The sequence below is a fragment of the Ceratotherium simum genome, chromosome 31 (genome assembly GCF_057802395.1).
Source record: "Ceratotherium simum simum isolate JZ-2026a chromosome 31, ASM5780239v1, whole genome shotgun sequence".
In the NCBI taxonomy this organism is placed as follows: domain Eukaryota; kingdom Metazoa; phylum Chordata; class Mammalia; order Perissodactyla; family Rhinocerotidae; genus Ceratotherium; species Ceratotherium simum.
In genome coordinates this window covers 20,477,010-20,497,405 of record NC_141930.1, presented here as the reverse complement: position 1 = coordinate 20,497,405, position 20,396 = coordinate 20,477,010, and the positions used below count along the sequence as shown (strand labels likewise).

General features: G+C 39.7%; 1 protein-coding gene across 5 annotated transcripts in view; it reads right to left on the bottom strand.

Moving 5' to 3' along the window:
- Positions 1–20,396, bottom strand: part of PDE7A (phosphodiesterase 7A) — a 122,944-nt gene continuing 102,548 nt past the window's right edge. For all 5 annotated transcript variants that reach the window (XM_087420507.1, XM_087420505.1, XM_087420504.1 and 2 more), the window contains 8 exons: positions 19,130–19,225; positions 17,185–17,285; positions 11,437–11,568; positions 11,150–11,241; positions 9,020–9,164; positions 8,342–8,438; positions 7,361–7,441; positions 1–1,815 (listed from right to left, as the gene is read on the bottom strand). In XM_087420507.1, the coding sequence (XP_087276633.1) occupies positions 1,607–1,815; positions 7,361–7,441; positions 8,342–8,438; positions 9,020–9,164; positions 11,150–11,241; positions 11,437–11,568; positions 17,185–17,285; positions 19,130–19,225 (953 nt within the window). In that variant the 3' untranslated portion in view covers positions 1–1,606. The remainder of the gene's footprint in view (positions 1,816–7,360; positions 7,442–8,341; positions 8,439–9,019; positions 9,165–11,149; positions 11,242–11,436; positions 11,569–17,184; positions 17,286–19,129; positions 19,226–20,396) is intronic.

Genomic DNA, 20,396 nt, shown 5'->3' with positions numbered 1-20,396 from the left:
TAAAAATATGAAAAGATAGGTTTTTATTCATCAAAAGTTAACAGCAACAGGCACATATTAAAATGAGTATGGCAAAGCCTTTTACAAATGGCTTTACACTCAAGCTTTCTCCCAAGAAAATGGCTGTTGCAACAAACTGTAAACATAATTAATAAACAGTCTTTTACAGTAACAAGGGAAATACAATTGAACTAAAAGAAAGCACCGGTTTCTCTTAAAACTAGATTACAGTTGTGCTTACTATACATAAAACAATTTAAAACAAATTACAAAAGTGGAATGTTTTAAGTTTAAAATTAGTCCTTAGATTTTGTCCTAGAAAACATCTGTTCACATCAAAAGGCCCATCAAAGGGTAACGTTTCATCAAAGGGAGGGACAAGAAAACAATGCACTTTTATTCAAATCAAAACAAGAGGTTTGGTCACTTAGCTTTGTGCATAGTTTAAGGCCACTGGAGCAATCGGTCACGGCTCACCTACCCCCTCCCCCAAGTGCGGCTGCTTACTATGTCACATTCCAACATAATAAATAAAAGCTTACATTTCAGATCCTTTCCCACATGGATAAATATAACACATGCACAGTCATACATGCACAGACATGCACGCAAACACGCATCCATACATCCACACACAACATACCTCTCACCCACTGCAGCGAAAGGGACTTTAGTACCCTTGCTCTGAAGGACACACTTCCCCATCCCACTTTATTTCAGATTGGCAAATACCCTGAGCTGATTATGGTGTTTTAAACATTCCACCTTTTTCTTGCATGTGCAGGTCAAGTGTACAGTAGTGAAAACAACATGCAATGTCTCCACTGCAGAATCATAATACAGCTAGGACATTGGTGTTCCTCCCCTCCCGCCCCAAATTAAAAACCAATAGTTAAAAAATTGCATTGCCAACAGCACTGGAGTGAAAGCTCGGCGGAACTCGACGGTAAATGCTCAGTTTCCAGTGCACGAAATAAAACCATAGCAAATGGGAGGCTTTGGTGGCGTCCAAAGAAGAAAAAAGGCAAACCAGGGGAAAGAGCTGCAGGTTAAAGTTTGATCTTTAAAATTCCTAGTGGTTCCTTCACAATCATGCTCCAAGGCAAATGGGGAACCAGGATTTCAGAGTTGATTTGTAAACATCGAGTCTTGCCGGAGGCAGCAGAGGCTGGGCACTTCACATTTCTATTTTCTCAGAGAGAACTTAGTGGAAGGTACAGAGACACAATGTTGCATCAGACTGGTTCAATTCCAAGAGATTTCTGCTGAAAGGTTCAGTTCAAGTTTCAAGGCTCGAGGAAGAAATGCTTTGAAAACCACATGGCACACGGCAAAACTTCCTCTGTTACTCTCTTCAGATTCGCTTCTGCTGGGCTTTGCGTATTCAAGGTTTCACACGAAAGCCAAATGCATATTGCTATATGTTCAGGTCTTATGATTAAAAAGTGGGTTCAAATGATCCAACAGAGGAAATCGTGGAAATAAATAATGCTGGCATCATTCACTTGGAAACCTTGGCAGTCAAGAGTAAGTTCTCTCACCTCAAGACCCCATTTCACATTTCTAAAAACCTCCAGGAGGCAGTCTGTCCCACTGATTCTGGGGGTTATGATAACTGATTATCCTGAGGTAATAACTGTGAGTTCAACTCCTCAAATGCAGCATCAGTGTCCTCACTGCTGGACTGTTCTCTCTGCAGTCCCTTCCAACTGGCTTTATTCAGCCCCACATGTCCGAGCATTGTCTGGGATAGCCTTGTATTGGAAAACCTGGCCCATTCTGTGAATAAAGGCTCCACTAGATAAGTCATAAAACCTTGAGAAAATAAGAGAAAAAAGGTATTAACATATGTTCCAAAACTTTATCTTTAAAACATCTATATGGTGTTTACTCTCTTAAGTCCTATTCCAATATTACCTAAATCTTATTTTTCAAAAGACTCTAATATGTGTGTGTAAATTTACATATCTTCTCTGAAGAATATATTTAAGTAACTCAATGGAACTTGAAATAAAGGTGAACTGACAAACATATTAAATCTTTTCTGATGATTCCTCTCAGGTGCATAAGCACATCCTTTTATTTAAGCAAACACACAGTGGCCATATCAATTCTGAGGATAGCAGGGCATAACAATTTGCGGGATGGTTCCAGTGCGACAGGTGGAGACTACGAGGGCGTCTCCTCCAGGACTGTGGGTGACGAGGCCGGAACTGAAGCGGAGCTGGTGGCGGTTTACCGCGTTATCCCCTTAGGGATGGTACCCTTCACACCTGGTCATGATTACCGCTGACAGTTTTACTTAACTCAATTTATAAAGGGAAAACTCATGACAAAAATTATGAGTCTAAAAAGAACAGAGGAGATTAGTTTAAACAATTACTAAAGTGAATACCAAAAGTGTACCAGGGTCTTACTTTATAAACAACTTACATAACTGATCTCCCTTAATTCACAGTCAGAAAAAGACAGTGAGTAATTTCGGGATTGTGTGCATCTTTAGGTGATACAGCACTCAAGTGCACACTATATCTGATTTAGGATTACACAGTATCTCATACAAGTGAAAAGAAGCCTCCTAGAAAATGCCTTATCAATCAAATCATATATATGAGGAAAAACAAATAACATTATCTTCCTAAACTTTTGATCTGTTAAGGACAGGGAAAATGTACATTCAAATTTTAATCATTGCTTGTGTAACAGTTTTAAAATTTTCTTCGCCTCCAGAACTTTTTCTTGGCAGCAAAAAACCATGTCAACCACAGACAACTTAGGTTCCATTTAGCCAACAAAAAAATCTCACTGAAATTAAACCAATTAGCACCACTACTTTTAATTAGAAAAGTAATATGGTCTGATGGCTGATTTTTTTTTTTTTTTGGAAGACTGGCCCTGCGCTAACATCTGCTGCCAATCTTCCTCTTTTTTACTTTTTTCTCCCCAAAGCCCCAGTACATAGTTGTGTATCATAGTTGTAGAGCTGTAGCTCTTCTACGTGGGACGCCGCCTCAGCATGGCTTGATAAGCAGTGAGTAGGTTTGTGCCCAGAATCCGAACTGGTGAACCCCGGGCCGCTGAAGTGGAATGCACAAACCCAACCGCTACGCCATCGGGCTGGCCCCTGACGGCTGAATTTTTTTTTGTTTTAACATTTAATATGCTTTTTATTCTACAATAGTTTCAGATTTACAAACAGAGCCATCTTTCGATATTGTTTCTCCTCACCCCTATATCCTATTAGCTATTAGTCACCAAGAGCTGTGAGTTCTACCTCTGAAATCCCTTGTCACCTACTTCCCTTTTGAAAAGGCCCTCATTATCACCTGTAATACTGCAAAAGCCTCCTCTCACCTTCCAGTCAGTCCCTGCTGCCAGCATTAGCTTTCTCTCTTTTCTTTCATTTTTTTTTTTTTGTGAGGGAGATCAGCCCTGAGCTAACATCCATGCCAATCCTCCTCTTTTTGCTGAGGAAGACCGGCTCTGATCTAACATCTATTGCCAATCCTCCTCCTTTTTTTTTCCCCCAAAGCCTCAGTAGGTAGTTTGATGTCAGAGCTGCATATCCTTCTAGTTGCTGTATGTGGGACGTGGCCTCAGCATGGTTGGAGAAGCGGTGCGTTGGTGCACGCCCGGGATCCGAACCCGGGCCGCCAGTAGCGGAGTGCGTGCACTTAACCGCTAAGCCACGGGGCTGGCCCCTAGCATTAGTTTTCTAAAGCATGAATCCAGTAATCTTAAAAACAGTTTAATCTGCTAGCTCTCTACTGCCTGCAAGATACATTCCAAACTCTTTGACAGAGCATGTAATATGTCTGGGCCTTCCCTACTCTGATCTTCCGTGCGGCCTCTCCTCCCTAACTCACCCCCATTCTAGTCCCAGTGAACTGTTTATATTAACCAAGATATATCTTCTTGCCCTGATGGCTGAATTTTTTTAAGTGTACAAATCATGGTATCTGAAATAGTACACTAGTCCCCCTATCCGCGGTTTCACTTTCCAAGGTTTCAGTTACTCACAGTCAACCACGGTCCAAAAATATTAAATGGAAAATTCCAGAAATAAACAATTCATAAGTTTTAAATTGCACTGTTCTGAATAGCATGATGAAATCTCTTGCCTTCCCCCTCCTGGGATGTGAGTCATCCCTTTGTCCAGCGTATCCACACTGTAGATGCTACCGCCCCGCAGTCACTTAGTAGTCATCTCTTATCAGATTGACTGTCATGGCATTGCAGTGCTTGTGTTCAAGCAACCCTTATTTTAACCCAACCATCAACATCGTCATGGCTCGATGATCCAGGATCACCTGAGGCAGATGATCCTCCTCCTGATGTATTGTCAGAAGGTCAGTAGTAGCCTAACATTACATCCTAATGCCTACGATTTTCATCTCACTTCACCTCATCACGCAGGCATTGTATCGTCCCACATCATCACAGGAAGAAAGGAGTACAGTAAATAAGATATTTTGAGAGAGAGAGACCACATTCATATAACTTTTATTACAGCATATTGGTTCATTTTTAGTTATTGTTAATCTCTCACTGTGCGTAATTCATAAATTAAACTTTATCACAGGTATATTTGTATAGGAAAAAACACTGTATATATATATATAGGGTTTGGTACTATGCGTGGTTTCAGGCATCCACTGGGGTCTTGGAAAGTACTCCCCGCGGATAAGGGGGAAGGAACACTACTGTAGTTGTGATATCGAAAATAAGGCTTTCTTTTCATTTCTTTCCTTCTTTCATTTCTTCCATTCCCTCCACACATATTAACTGGAAACGTACTGTATGCCAGGCACTGTCCTAGGGTGGCTGGGGATGGAGCAACGAGTAAGACAGACAAGATCTGCCCTCAAGGAGTCATATTTTGGTGAAGAGAAAGAGGTAACAAACATAGAAAATGCCAGGACTGCAGTCAAAGAACACAGCAGCTTTCTGGCAGCCATCCTCACACCAATGTGTCAGGCTGGACCAGCCACCCAGGGCCCCGTGTCTTCTAGGTGCCATGGTTAAGTCATGAGTAGCTGGCGTTTTGCACCCAAATGTAGAACTTTACTATCATAGGTTTTACAAGATTCATCTTATTTGATTCTTCCCATTGATCCAACTGGTTGAGAGCTTTTGGATCCTGCCTCTAATATCCAACAAATTAGCTATTGCTTTTGGCTCTATGTTAACCTAAAATTCCTTTTAGGTCTTAAGTACCTGATAGAAATGAACAGGCCAGGCCCAGGGACACGGCCATACGGCACCCTCTCGCTCGGAGGGCAGGACTCAGCTGCTCAACCACTTGTGAATCCACTTAACTGGACCAGCCCGCGGGCCTCTATCTTAGCTCCAGAGATCCCACAGGACGCACTGCCTTGCTCTTATCCAGAACATGATACTCTCTTGTTCAATGAAATTAGTATTCCTAACAAAGAAGGAAATCAGGTTAATTAAACATGACTTCTATGTACTGACCCTATGCTGGCTCCGAGTAATCACTGCTTAGTGTAGTATTTATTCTGATAGTCACATGATTTATCCCAGAAATAGAATCTTTCCAAGCCCCAGTTTACCTGGGATGTGAGATCAGAAAGAGCCACAGCTGTTAACTGTATAAATTGGGCAAACACCCTGAAAAGGAGAGGAGCAGTACTTGTCTCCTAGGGTGGTTCTGAGGAGTCAGTAGATGGCAACTCACCATTTATCTTCTCCCTGTCGTTCTGATGACCCAACTGTCCAACACTGACAAAATCTATAGACTGAGATGAACAGTTTAAGGGATTGAGCTTCTTTTCCCTTTTAAAATTGCAATTTTTTAAAACCTCATTTGCAAGTTCTCTCATTAATCTCCGGAATAATTTACTCAGGCAAAAAGACATTTAATAGCTACTTTAGTAGCTAGAGTGAGTTGACTACCCACTCACCTATCTTCAGTTCAATTCCCTTTTGCCCATATTTCATCTATTCTTCTGCATTTGATTATTCTAGCTGAGAATCAGGGCAGAGCAGATCTATTTTTTTGTCTTATTATCCTCCCCTCTGCTAGCCCCTTCTGCATCCCTGACCGGTGTGAGCCCTCAGAGACCTGGCGTCCCCGCACCTGTCCTATGGCCTATGCCACACTCCTCTGGGCCCGACTCTCCATCTTCTCTACTTATCCCCCTGCAGTCACATCAGTTACCACCCACTGTCTTCCACATGCAGATCCTTTGCAATTACAATGTAAGAATTATATTTCTGAATTTCTGACCCTACAGCACAATCCTCTTCTCAGAGTATTATGCCATGGTATTGTGCTATCTTCTGAATTTCTAGAAACTTTATCTTTCTGAAGACTGTGTACATATTTCACTATGTTCAGCCTACCCCTCAAAGGCCTACTCAACACCAGTTACCAAAATTACATTCATCCCTCAATACCTTGCTGAGTCATGCCCCCACGGTCCCCAACTTTACACTCAACCCCCCACATGCCCAATCTTGGTCAACCTCTCCTATGCTCTTTTCCAACAAGATGCACAACTTTAGTCATGGCACACTTCATTATGCTTTCCATTACAGTTATGGTTCACTCAACAAACAGTTCTCAAGTACCTCCTGCTTCTAGGTGCAGTGCTAGGCCTCAGGAATACATCACCAAAGGCAAGGCAAGGACCTGGGAGCTATGTGACACATATCTAGTGCTCTGGAAGAGGAGTGACTAACTCTGCCTGGAGAGAGTGGAAGGCGGCTACTGGAGGAGGTGACACCTGAGGTGGATCTTCAAGAAAAAGGAGTCTATTAGGCAGATGTGAAGAGCTGGCGAGGCACAGAGAGTGAAGGGGCAGCGTGGATTTGGGGAATGCTGAAGAGCCCAAGTTGCTGTAGCTAACTGAGGGGGATGTTGTTGGGAAGAAGACTGAAGAGACAATTCAAGGCTCAATTACAAGAGGCCTGTGCAAGATGCTGAAGAATTAGATTTAATCAATAGGCAGAGATAAAAGAGAAAAGTAACCAGTGGTAGAAACTGGTCTTCATATTATGATCATGTGCAGGGGTCGCCTTTTTCATTTTAAAACAGCAGTCCCAGAATTATGCAAAAGAAGCTTCTACACGGGCAAATCACGTATTCTTTCAGTTTTAGAATAGAAACCAAGTATTACCACCTGCTCTGCAAAATTATGCTTTTTATGACCTAAAATCGAATGAGAGTAAAGTATAAGAGCCAAAAAAAGGAAAAACATGGGTAAAATTTCTTAAATTATTTGAAAAATAGAAATGAGCCTAATTTTAATATTTATATTTTAAATGTATATCTCTTCTTGACAAAATTATTATCAGCAGCATTTTCTAACCAGTCATATCTAAGTAGTTTAGTTACCAATCTGGATGTTGGCAATAGATTCAGTCTGACGATCACAAAGTGGACTCACACCCAAATGATACTTTTTTTCTATATCTCCTAGAAATGAAAACGAGAGAGAGAGATAAAATTATTACTGTGGAACACACCTGTTGGTTAATTAAAGCCTTCCTCTTACTTGTAAACTCCTTAGGAAAAACATTAACATATTTAATCCTCATGAGAGAATGGCTTCTAAATTTGTTCTTGTTTATTTTTCTATTATTATTATTATTATTATTATTATTATTATTATTAGTGAGGAAGATTGTCCCTGGGCTAACATCTGTGCCACTCTTCCTCCATCTTGTATATGGGACGCCGTCACAGCATGGCCTGATGTGCGGTGCATGGTCTGCACCCAGGATCTGAAACTGCAAACCCGGGGCCGCCTAAGTTGAGCATGTGAACTTCACCACCACGCCACTGGGCCAGCCCCATTCTTTTTTAAATGTAAGTTATTCACACACAGAAAAGGTTGCCAAGCTGATATCCTATTTTTGATGGCAGAGGTAGAAAACTTTTACTAGGTGTTTCCCCAAGACTATAATTCTGTGTGCATTTTAATTTAAATCTTAGATTTCTAAAAGGAAAGTGCATGTAATGAACATCCTTGGTTCCTGGCTTTAAATCACAAAATATATCTTACACGCTCATACTGCCATGCCATCCACACATGACAAGCACAGAGCAACGTCAGGGAAATCTTTCTGTACAGCAGAATTTCCAACCTGATCCGTCAGTTCATCAACGCACATACACATCTGGTCACCACAAAAGAGAACAACTAATTTTCAAAACAGATGCTCAATTTGTACATTATTGGTTATACGTACATCTATTGCGAATTGTTGCTAAAAATATCAAACATCCACTGCTAGACTCCTGTAAATGGCTGTTATTTTATTCATATGATGCTAAAAATTGGACTGAAGCGATTCTCTCAATACGCTAACTTGCCTTGATGGAAGAATTCCTCTGTTACTTTTTCACTCCACTGCTTGCTTAATTCCCAGGTCCGACATGGGTTACAAATATCAGCACATTTCAAAGCCATCTAGCAAGCAAAATATTAAAATTGTTTTAAGAAAAAAAGTAAAATTTCAATTGTACTAAGTTTAAATTAATAGTGGAAAAAGAACACCTTAAAAACAGAAAAAGAAAATATTGCAACAGAAAATTCATTGTCTTTTATATTAATTTTATGATGCCATTAGGGCTACCGATCATTTTTGCAGAAATGCTGAAAGACTGCTAACCTAATTTATACATGCTCGATAATACCGAAGAGGTGAGCATAAGGACCAGATTAACCATAAAGCTACAAATAAATCATCTAATTCTCTCTCATTTTTTAGATGTGAGAACTTATTAAAATAAAATGCTGTTTGTTGATTGAGACCCAAATCTTGCAAAAACTATTTATGTTAGAAATCTTGAGTAAGAAAAATACAAAAGCGACGGTACTTTCCTAGGGAACAGATTCACCTTCTGGAAAGTGTTTTACTAATGGAAGGAAACTCCACAGCTTTCCCTCAAGATTTAACCACTCTGAAAACTACACTAGAATATTTCATTTTTATTCTACTAGTCACATGATTTGATCTAAAAATAGAATCTTTCCAAGCCCCATTTTACCTGTAAAACCAAATGCCTATGTCTGGTGTCTTCCAGGTGTAAGTCGCCTCTATCCAAATGGGACCTAAACAACGACAGATACTCGTTTTGGCGACTGATGTCTGTGGCTAGTATCAAAGCACCTATCTGAGTCTCCATCTGTTGCCTGGAATTAGAGAAACAAAGAGAAAATACAAGACTTTCAATTAAATAGTTACTTCTTGATTTTTTTTTCTTAAACTTAATACTCAGAAAGCTTTATGCAGCCCTAAGATATTCTAACTGCCATTCAACTATTAACCTATCACAAAAAAATAAATTTTAAAGAATGCATAAAAAAAAAACTACTAAAATAATCAAAACTAAAACCACGAAGAGTTTGTAGGAAAATACTACCAATAAGCAAACATTCCAAAAAGAGTGCCTTTATTTTGCCAGCCAAGGTGGAATTATTTGCCTAAAAAAAAAAAAAACCTATATAAGATTAGTATGTTGTTTGAGAAAATTCTTTACTAGGTTGTGCTGGGGATAAACAACTTTGGTTTGTTTTTTGGTGCCTGAGATCTGAAAGGCAGAAGGAAAACTCAAATGGAGGAAGAATGGCCCATTCAACAACTGGCTCCTGTCGACATTCTGACTAAGATGCCTGAGGAAATTCCACCAAATGATTTAAAAAAGTTCAGATTCAACTATACTTTTAGGGTCAAATTTAAGAATCAATTATCTGTATGAATATCTAAGTTTTCTAGAAGGGAAATGGTAACATGCTAACACAAATAACAAATACATTATATCATTTAAAAAACTGTCTCAAATAAAATAACAAGAGAAATAAGCTTAAAAAAAATCCTGCCCTTTGTTTCAATGGGCTGTAGCAAACATTATCTTTGGATAATGATAGTAAAGAGCTGTCAACAGATTAAAAGGCTCACAATATTGAATATTAAATAAAACAAACCCTAAATAAAGAAAGCATAAAAAAGAATGGTATTACATAACATTCCTTATTTTCAGTTTTTATTTTTATTAAATCTGAGAATTCAACAGGGTTAATCACCAAATGCAAAGCATGATGAAAAGGGACAAGGGACTAAAGAAGCCAACATTTTAATCTGTCTTAATCAAGAAAAAGAAAATTTATATATTATAAACACTGCATGGTTTAAGCAACTTTTATATTTCTACGACAGCAAGAAACAATTTTACTTACCAGAAGTATTGTCATAACTCCAAATGGTATCCATGAATAAAGATTTAAAAAAATAAAAAATAAAGTCCAGCTTTTTTCTTATGGTCACTATACAAAACACTTCAGTTTTTTTATAAAGTTGTTTTAAATTATGAAAGGGAAGAAGGAAAGAACAAAGATAGTAACTTAAATTTTAATACCCCAAACATATTTTTATGCCTCACATTTTCTCTGGAATGAGATGATGTACACCCACTCCCACGGTTCTCTTAAGTGCATCTCCCGCAGTGAGGCCTCAACAAAAGCTTCCGTTTGTGGAGGAGTGATGAGCCATAGTGGGCTCACTGACATCAGTGCTGCGGATCAGGCTTTCAACTGCCCTGCCTCACATTATCTTTCCTAAAAAATTAGTATTTTCTGTTCCTTCCGTTCATTATTTTATCCTATAGTTCTAGAAGTGACTCCAGGATTACACTATTGAGGATATAAAGCATTCTTTTTACTTCTTACAGTTTTGAAAACTTCCTGGAATAGATTTTAATGAATCTATTTATTATACAAAATGTTTACTTTCTGTCAAATTTACCTTTACACCTAGAACTTAAGGTTTTATTCAAATGAGTATAAAATGGAAATATGTAATACTACTTATATAAATAAGCAGTAAACTCTGACTGAGCCACTGTGTATTTGGAGTGAATTTTATAGTACTCAAATCTATGGAATAATCTTTCATAAAAATTCACTAAAAAAATACTACTGACTGTACTGCAGAATAGGTTTAAAATACTAAAATTTTGATATAAATTTGTAAAATAAGATAATTTACCCATTAAATTTAACAAAAACTGAAAAGTTTGGAACACCTGAATATAACATAATTTTTAAAACTTTATAAAATTGTTTTGCCAAATTAATTTCCATAGTTCATAACAAATTAAATTTGTCTTAATCCAACCTACCTGCTTTCTAATGGCATATGTGAGAATAAACCGGATTCTCTCAATAATCCCACTGCAGATCTCCAGTGGTGATTTTCCAGTACTGAGGTATTCTACAAAAAAGGGGATATCTGAGTTATCTAATGGTAAGTCTCTTTCTGAACATAAAGAATTATGTGTAAGCAGTATTACTCTGGTTAAAATTCTAACACTCATTGAGAATTTGTTTACTACTTTCACTTCTTTAAAACATGAAACATTTTCTAGAATTCAAGAATACTAAATTTTGATGATAAAATTGCACTAACCTTGTATAAAGTTGCCAAGTAATGGTTGGTTTTAATAAGGAAAGGTTGGTTAACACCTGGATGATCCAGATCATGAGTGGCAGCTGCAATTAAGCTCAGCAAGACATCCCAAGGAGTCACGGAATTGGCAAGCTGAAGTGAGACAAAAGAATAATTAGTTACAGACATATTTGAAATAAACTCTGAACCATCACAATAGTTTTGAATGAGCCTCCAATGGCAATGTTGACAGCCTCCTGCCCCTTCATGTTTTTCAGGTGACTATTCATCAAGGCCACCAAACACCCCTAGGTGCTGGCCTCGTCACAACCCTGGGGGCAGACATGACTGAGTCCCTGGCCACATGGAGTGTATGGAGCTCATCCTTATACTGTCTCACTTGAAACAAGCTTAGTTAAAATGGTAGCTGAAGTATAAACCATCTTTTTGAGAAATAATGGCTTTAAAACAACAAATGCAGGTTTGCATATTTTTATGACTGTAGCCACTATCAGAGTAGACCTATGAAGTGTTTTTTTTTTTTTTTTTTTTACAAATTTTATTGTGGTAAGAACACTTAACATGAGATCTACCCTCTTAGCAGATTTATTTTGAGGAAGATTGGCCCTGTGCTCACAGCTTGTTGCCAATATTCCTCTTTTTTTTTTTCTCCCCAAGGCCCCAGTACGTGGCTGTGTGTCATAGTTGTAGAGTTGTAGCTCTTCTATATGGGACGCCGCCTCAGCATGGCTTGATGAGCAGTGAGTAGGTCCACACCCAGGATCCGAACCCTCGAACCCCGGGCCGTCGAAGGGAAACACAAGAATTTAACTGCTACGCCACCGGGCTGGCCCCAGCAGATTTTTAAATGTACAATACAGAAGAGCTATGACTGAGGGTGTTTATTTATCAACAAATTGGTTACTGGATTTCAATTAAGAATCTAAAATGCAAGGTTATTTCTGAGGTCCTAATGTTTAAGAAAGCTACTGAGTAATCATGGGGCAGTCTATGTCCAGTCTGGAATAAAACCCGCTCCAAATGAACAGATACATTCAGGACAGCAAACAATGTATTCATGTCAGAAAAAGTAATCTTGCAAACTAGCAATTATAATTTTACTCTTAATAATTATTACTAATCTTACTTATAATAAATAAGTTTATTACCTGACTGAAATTTTCAATGATAAAAAATGACCACCTTGAGTATATCACCTGCTTTTCATCAATCACCTCTCATTTCCTAGCCAATTTCCACTCATCTTTTAAGGCCCAACTTCACTGAGCATCCCCCTGACCCCCCCGCCAACTAGTTCTCTGCCTCCAGCCCCTTTCCCAGCAAATGATTCGTATTCCTACAGCACTTCTCACGTCCTGCCATAATAACCCTCGGGAAGGCATTCTTTTATTTAGATTTACTTAGATTTATATATTTAGATTTAGATTTATATCTATATATTATTTAGAGGGCAATGCTCTCTAAATTTGTATGATCCTGTGCTCTAACAGTAAAAAATTTTGAGCATACACCACTTATATAGGTATACTTACTTACAGATTAGGATACTGGACTAACATACATTGCACATGATAAAACAAAGATGAAAACTGAAAATTTTAAAAATATGAGATAAAAAATAAATTTAGATTCAAATTCTAATGTTTTCTTTCTATGCCATGATGGACCTTTTTCCATCCTCTCTGTCAAGTTCATCTCAGTCTGAAAAAAATCACTGTCTGAGGGCTTGAATCCCCTGGAAAGCTGGAAAGCTGTAAGCTGTGTGCAGGCAGAGAAGGTGCATTATTTATTTTTATACTACCTATAATTGGTCTATGGAGAAACTCAATGAATGGGGAGAAGATGGCGAGGAAAATTATTTCCTCTTTAGGATATGCAAAAGCACTGAGAAAATAACGACTGTGAAAGCACCGCTTACTAATCGAGATGAGCAGAAGGCCCGCTCACGGAGCATCCTGCACAGACAGCGACCTCCCCTCCCTGACACACAGATGTGTGCCTGTGGCTGTGGCTATCTCACGCTCATGTAGTTCATTAAGCAACATGCAAAAGCTGTATCTGTGTGATAACTAAAACAGAGTGGAAGTGGCAGAAAAACAGACATGTTCCATCCTAGAATACAATAATCCTGAATTAGACTTGTTAAAAAAGTTAAAGACATCAAACAATCTCAGGTAGATTAAAAAGAAACCATTAAAAACAGAAACATGGGGCCGGCCCGGTGGCGTAGTGGTTGAGTTCGTGCGCTCAGCTTCTGGCAGCCTGGGGTTCGCAGGTTTGGATCCTGGGCGTGGACCTACCCACCGCTCAGCAAGCCACACTGTGGAAGGCATCCCACACGAAGTAGAGGAAGATGGGCACGAATGTTAGCCCAGGGCCAATCTTCCTCAGCAAAAAAAAAAAAAAGGAGGTTCAGCAACAGGTGTTAGCTCAGGGCTAATCTTCCTCACAAAAAAACCAAAAAACCCCCAGAAACGTGAGAAGAAGCCACGGAAATTTTAAAAGTTCTTTGAAGGGAAAGTAAGTTCTAAGTTTGAAAACAGATCACATATGCAAATAAATCTGTAAAAATGTAACATTTCTGTTTGTGAAAAAATCTTTCACCAGAAAGCAAAGTTTATGAGCATTATAACAAAGACAAGGAAGTCAATGACAATAACACAACCTTTTAAAGTAGATTAAAAAAAAAAAAGGAAAAATGTTAATTCCATTCCTGTGATTCTATCTGGTAATACCCGACAGTAAAGAAGAGCTGTGTGAAGAAGAAATTGCAAAGCATTTAATGTCTATGAAAGTCAGACTTCACTTGTATCTGCAAAGCTATCAGCAGGGTCCTTTTTCAGTAAGATAGAAAACCAGTGAGTGGTGGGTTCTCCCGTGTTCAGTGAAAAGCTTTGCTGTTTTCACTGTTGCTATGTGGTGCTATCAGGCTGAACTGGAACAAAATTGTAATCTGTGTAAGTTCAGCCTTGAGGGCATAAAAAATAAATGTCCTACTACAGTTAGAGCTGATGCATGTACAGAGTGGGAACTTTTCCCTAATTCTCCAACAATTTCTTGGGCTTCAAATATTTCTTTTTTTCACTTAAGGAAGAGTCCAGGAATTAGCTCTTACATATAAATCATAAGATATAAAACTGAAATCAGATTTCTCACTAAATACTGTATTTAAGCCTTTCAATTTACTATTCCCTCTGCACCTGGATTTTTCTACGGCTGGCTCCTTCTCCAATATTTACGTTCAGTTTACGTGGTTTCCACCCACTCTATGTAAAGCTGTAAACTCTTGCCATCCGCCCAGTCACCCTCCAGCACATTACTCTATTTAGGTCTCTTCAGAGCAGTAATTACTACAGTTATGTCAAAATTCTATTTATCTGTTCAGTGACCGTCTTCCCACTGGGATGTAAGGTTTTTGAAGGCCAGGGCCTTTCCGGTCTTACTCACCACCAGATTCCTAGCACCAGGAACACGTATTAAAGTAATGAAGGAAAACACTCCCAAAATGTGATGCCACGTGAAGGCCCAGGAAGGAAAAGGGATACAATCTTAAGGCTTTTTTTTTCTTTTTGGTGAGGAAGATTAGCCCTGAGCTAACATCTGTGCCAGTCTTCCTCTATTTTTTGTATATGGGACGCCTGCCACAGCATGGCTTGATGAATGGTGTGTAGGTCCGCGCCTGGGATCCGAAGCTGAGAACCCCAGGCTGCCGAAGCGGAGCACACGAATGTAACCACTTGGCAACTGGGCCGGCCCCCTTAAGGCTTTTTTTAGAATTCATTTTTAAAACACTGAGTGACTCTATTTTTAAATGTTAACCATGATAAGGGAGAAGGGAGTTGTTGCATTTTAGGGCTTAGTGATTTTATCTGTATCCTTAATTGAAGCTTTAACTAAGAGTTCACTGAGTACGTTAATGATGAAAAGTGCTTAAGTATTATCAGAGCCACACAGGCAAAAAGTATTTAAAATAAGAATTATCAGAGCTACCTGCGCAAAAAGTGTTTAAAATTAGTACTACCAGAGCTGCATGGGGAAGAGAGTGTTCTGTTCATTTTTATCCACACCCCTCCCGGTCCTGGGCATCCTCCGTCCCTCTTGCCTGGCAACACCTCCATGTCCTTGCCCCGGGCTTCTTGTCGGGTGTGGCCAGTGGGAGATGGGAGGGCAGGAGGCTTCACGGACGTGTGGACTAGGCTAACCTCCTCTGTGTTCCAGGGAACATGCGCTTACCTCCATGATTCCATCTACCCGGCTGTATGGTGATTACTTATCAATTTCTCCCACAAGACTCTTGGACAGAGGCTTCAGGCTTGGCCAAGAGTTTTTTAAAAGTTTAATTTAAAAATCAGGGCACTTGGGAACATACATTTGTCAAAACTGTACACATAAAATGTATGCATTTTGGGGCTGGCCCCGTGGCCTAGTGGTTAAGTTTGGCACTCTGCTTTAGCAGCCCGGGTTTGGTTCCTGGGCGTGGACCTACATCACTTGTTGGTGGCCGTGCTGAGGCAGTGACCCACATACAAAAAACAGAGGAAGATTGGCACAGATGTTAGCCCAGAGCAAACCTTCCTCAGCAAAGAAAAAAAAGTATGCATTTTATTGTTGCATGTAAGTGATACCACAATAAAGCTGATTTTTTAAAAACAGTCATGATATATATACTTTAAAAATTGGGGCAATTTTTACGTATTCCACAGTCTCTTGAAAGATCAGAAGACTGGCAACCACATGGCTGTATTTTCAAGTTGGCATGAACTGGGACAAACTGGTTTAGTCAGCCTGCTTTCCTGGATCTAGCTGGAACTAAGATCCCAGGAGAGAAGAATTTAGAAGTAGGGCTATGGGTGGCTAAGGGTAGGCAGATGTAATTTTAAAGCCTCCAGGGATAGGAAACGTCCATGGGCAAACATGGCTTTTGTTAACATCTGTAGCTGATAATTCCAAATCTGTATCTCCAACTCTGATTTCTCTCCTGTACTCCAGACTCTCTTGTCCGACTCTCTCTTAGACATCTCCACTTGGACACTGTACAAACACATTTAACTCCATGTATCCAAAATGGAACTCATCATCTCTACCAACCCTACCCCCAAACTTGCTCCTTTTTCTACATTTCTTCTCTCACCACAGACTTCTACCTTCTACTCAACTGCCTAAACCAGTCTTTATCGACTCCTCTCCCTATTTCATCCCCTCAAATGCATTCAAACACCATAACCTCATCATTCTAATTCCCAAGAGATCTCACAAACCATCTACCTTTCTCCCGCCCCAACGCTACTTGCCTAGCTAAGGCCACCATGCTCTCCCGTGGAGCAAGAAATGGCTCCTGATAGGTACTCATGTTTCTGGGCTTGTCTGATCTATTTCACTCCTCAGCCAGGACAGTTTTCTGAAGTCTCCTGCTTCCCCACCGTAGCTCCCTATTCATTCGCTGAACCAGATTAACGCTGTCCCTGCCCTCACGGAGCTCAGCGCAAGTGCCAAGTGTCTGCACACAGCGTTCCTGCTTTTGTGTGGTCTGGCCCTCGCCTGGCCTCCTCCAGCCGCTCTCTCCACAATCACTCCACTTCTGCAGTTGCTGCACTTACACCCACATCTGGAAACTTGATGCAGCTAGATCTCATGCTTGTGAAGGAAGCCTCTGATTTTGTCAAATAGCTAACTTAAGGGAAAGTATTTGAAAGTAAATCACAGGAATTTCCTCAGGACTTTCACCTACTGTAAACGTCAGCATCTTACCTTAGGTTCTTTTAAGTAACAGTGCATGGCCTGAGTTACATCCGCAGCGTGGACCGCATTGTGGTAAGGGTTCTGACTGTGGTAATCTTCTTGAATCATAACTGCATCAAAGAAAAAAGACCCTACATTTAGTTGCAAATGGGAGGCGTGTACAAGCACAAGAACTGTGATAATTACGAGTTTTCCACTTATACCTCTCATGTGGCTATTACAGTGAGCCGTTCAGATTCAGAGAGATGAGCGTCCCCTCATAACTCACATATGTTCCCAGAGAATTAATACCATTTCGACTCCTAACTTGTTTGAAACTTTTTAAACTAGAAGGTATTCATGTCAAAATTATAAAATAAATATTTCTTTTTTTTCTTTTTCTCTTTTAAAATGTGACCCTATCATTGTGCCAAATTCCTCTGACCCTTTTTAGTTTAAAAAGAGTTTCTCAGTTTAATAAAAACAGTACAATTCACTCAACAAATATTTATTGTGCCAGGTACTGTTCTAGGTACTACAAATTCATCAGTGAACCAAAATCTTCATGGAGCTAAAACAGTACAGATATTGGGGTAGAGGAAAATGATCCTATGTGTGCATCATCATGAGAGAGGCGAGCTTCAGGTCTGGAATTAGGTTTTCAGTGGTAGGGATGGATCTTCTGTTCATCCTGCCTTCTTTGCTCAGTGTCTGCTATGCTATCATGAAAAAGCAGACGAGGATTAGGGGTAGAGCTGTCCCCTCACCGTCAAACCTGCGCTATGGGCCCAACAGCACCACAGTCTAATCTAGCAAAGCGAGGCTACTCTAGGGTGGCGAAATGTGACTCACTGGTGAGTGGGAAAGAGCATCAGAATTCTGTATTTACTATGATCCCATCCTTTAAAATAGCCCATTAACCACTCTTCCTAATAGCTATTTTTGCATGTGTTTTGTAATTTATATAATATATTGGTACAGAATTACAGGCATAAAAGTTATAAATAAATATGCATTAAAAGTTTCTCAAAAGTCCTAGGTAATAAAGTTATCTTAGTTTGGTACTTAAGAGGAAAGAAAATATTATCTTCTTCCTTAAATAATGGTAAGAGAGAATTCTCATGCTATTAATTTTTTTCTAACATACTTCTTTATTTGGTGAAATACATTTTTTTCCTGGCACTGCAGTATTAAATATCATCCTGCACATTTAAACATATTCAAAATAATCTTTAAAGTTTACTGTCAAGAGATTTCCAGGATCAGAAAAAGAGGAGACCTAAGTGCAGTGTACCTGATCTTTTAAAGTCTAGCCTTCAAAAATTTAGAAACAGACAGAAATTGTGCCATCTTTGTCAGGAAGCTGAGGCTGATGTAAGAGACTGCAAAACCGTCCCCATTCTTCACCAGCCCCTCCCCAAGGCTTTGAGGCTTTGCAGCCCCCCTGCCGCAGGGTGCCGTTCAGCTCCGTCCGACCTGCTCCAGCCACCAGGACGCAGCAGAAGTGAAGGTGGGCAGCGCTGAGCCCGGGCCTCTAGGGGTCTGGGCACACCAGCTCTCTCGTGGAAACTGGCCCCTGCTCTTGGAACAAGCTTGGCTTGTTGTAAAATAAATAAATATTTTTTTTTTGTTTTTAATGTGACTCTATTACGGTGCCAAACTCCTCTGCCTCCTTTTAATTTAGCAGGAGACCATGCAGAGCTGAGACAGGTCAGGCCCAGTGTCCCAGCCAAGGCCTACAAAGCCACCGTGCAGCTCACCTGTTGACCACTGCATGTGCATAAAGGAGCTCAGCCAGACCACAGGCAGCAATCAACAGCCCCACAGACTTGGAGCGCAGGAGATGCATGTCGTTTCCAGCCACTAAATTTGGGGTGGTTTGTTCAGAGCATCGACTAACCGATATAACTGATACAAAATTTAAACCAGTTCTTGTATAAATCTTACCACTGTTAAACGGATTAGAATCACGTACCTAAAAATCTACGAAGTTTCATCATATCTAGATGGAAGTACTCAATTAATCCATGAAGACTAAATAAATGAAAGGTTAAACTTACTAGACTATTTCCTAAAAAGAAAGAAGAAGACATATTAGTAGGAAATACAAGGTAACATGATTGCATTGTGCTTCCAAACATGGGATTTGAACATAAAACATGGAGAGTGCTAATCCCTACTTTTTATCTGTCTAAAATTTACATCTTCTTATTTTACCAGTTATGAACTTTAAATATCACATCTTTTTTCCCATTCTAAGAAAAAAATGATTTTTTCTTTCAGTTTTCCAAAACCAAAGAATGGGAAGATAAACATTTCAAATAGATTAATTTTTTAAAAAGACACCAAAATAATTAGAATTGATAGAAAACTGTGAAATTTGTAGCACAGTGAATAAGTTAACTCAACTTCCCAAAGCCCGTAAAACACGGCTGTACTCAACCTCCTCCTGAACATCCCCTCCACCTCTCTGCTTTAACTGAAGAGGGTGTCCCAGAGCAGACTGCCTTGGCTGCAACCTTGTTGGGTGGAGGTTGTGTTGATTCTTAAACATACAGGGCTAGGAGGAGGGATCAATGACCTCCTCAAGATCAAATTCTGAACTCAACCACTTGCCTCTCCCATACTTGCAGCAGAAAATCTGAGAGGTGCTGGAAGAAGAGGGACAAAAATCACAAAACTAGGCAGAATTCTATGGTCAACACTACCCAGCAATCTTATTATGTTTTTCCAGTGAAATGGTTCTTACACTTTTTAAAATGCCTGTTTTCAAGCCTTCTTTTACTCTTCTCAAACTTGTGACATACTCACTTCCCATTCACCTTCTCATTCTCAACAGCCTCGTATTTCATAGAAAAAAAATACAAGCCCTCAAGTTTCCCTGTCTTTCAAAAGCTCTTCCCTCCACCCCTGCACACCTTCTCAGGGACCTTCCTTAGTCTATCAGATACATCTACCAATGCGTCACCCCCAATCAAAACATCCTTCCCTCCCTGTACTGTCTCAGTAAGCATCAGCACTCAGACATGCTCCAGATTCTCTTACGTTTGAAACAACAAAGAATCTCCGACTCCCTCAGCCCCTCCAGTTACTACCCTCTCTCCTCCCCTACACAGCTGAGTTTTCGGAAGGTCATTGCATGCAACGGGGATTATCTGCACCCTCAGCTCCCACTCCCTTGTCACTGACAACTGCAGTCACACCAAGTATAGACATTAAATTTGGAAAAACTACCACTTTCA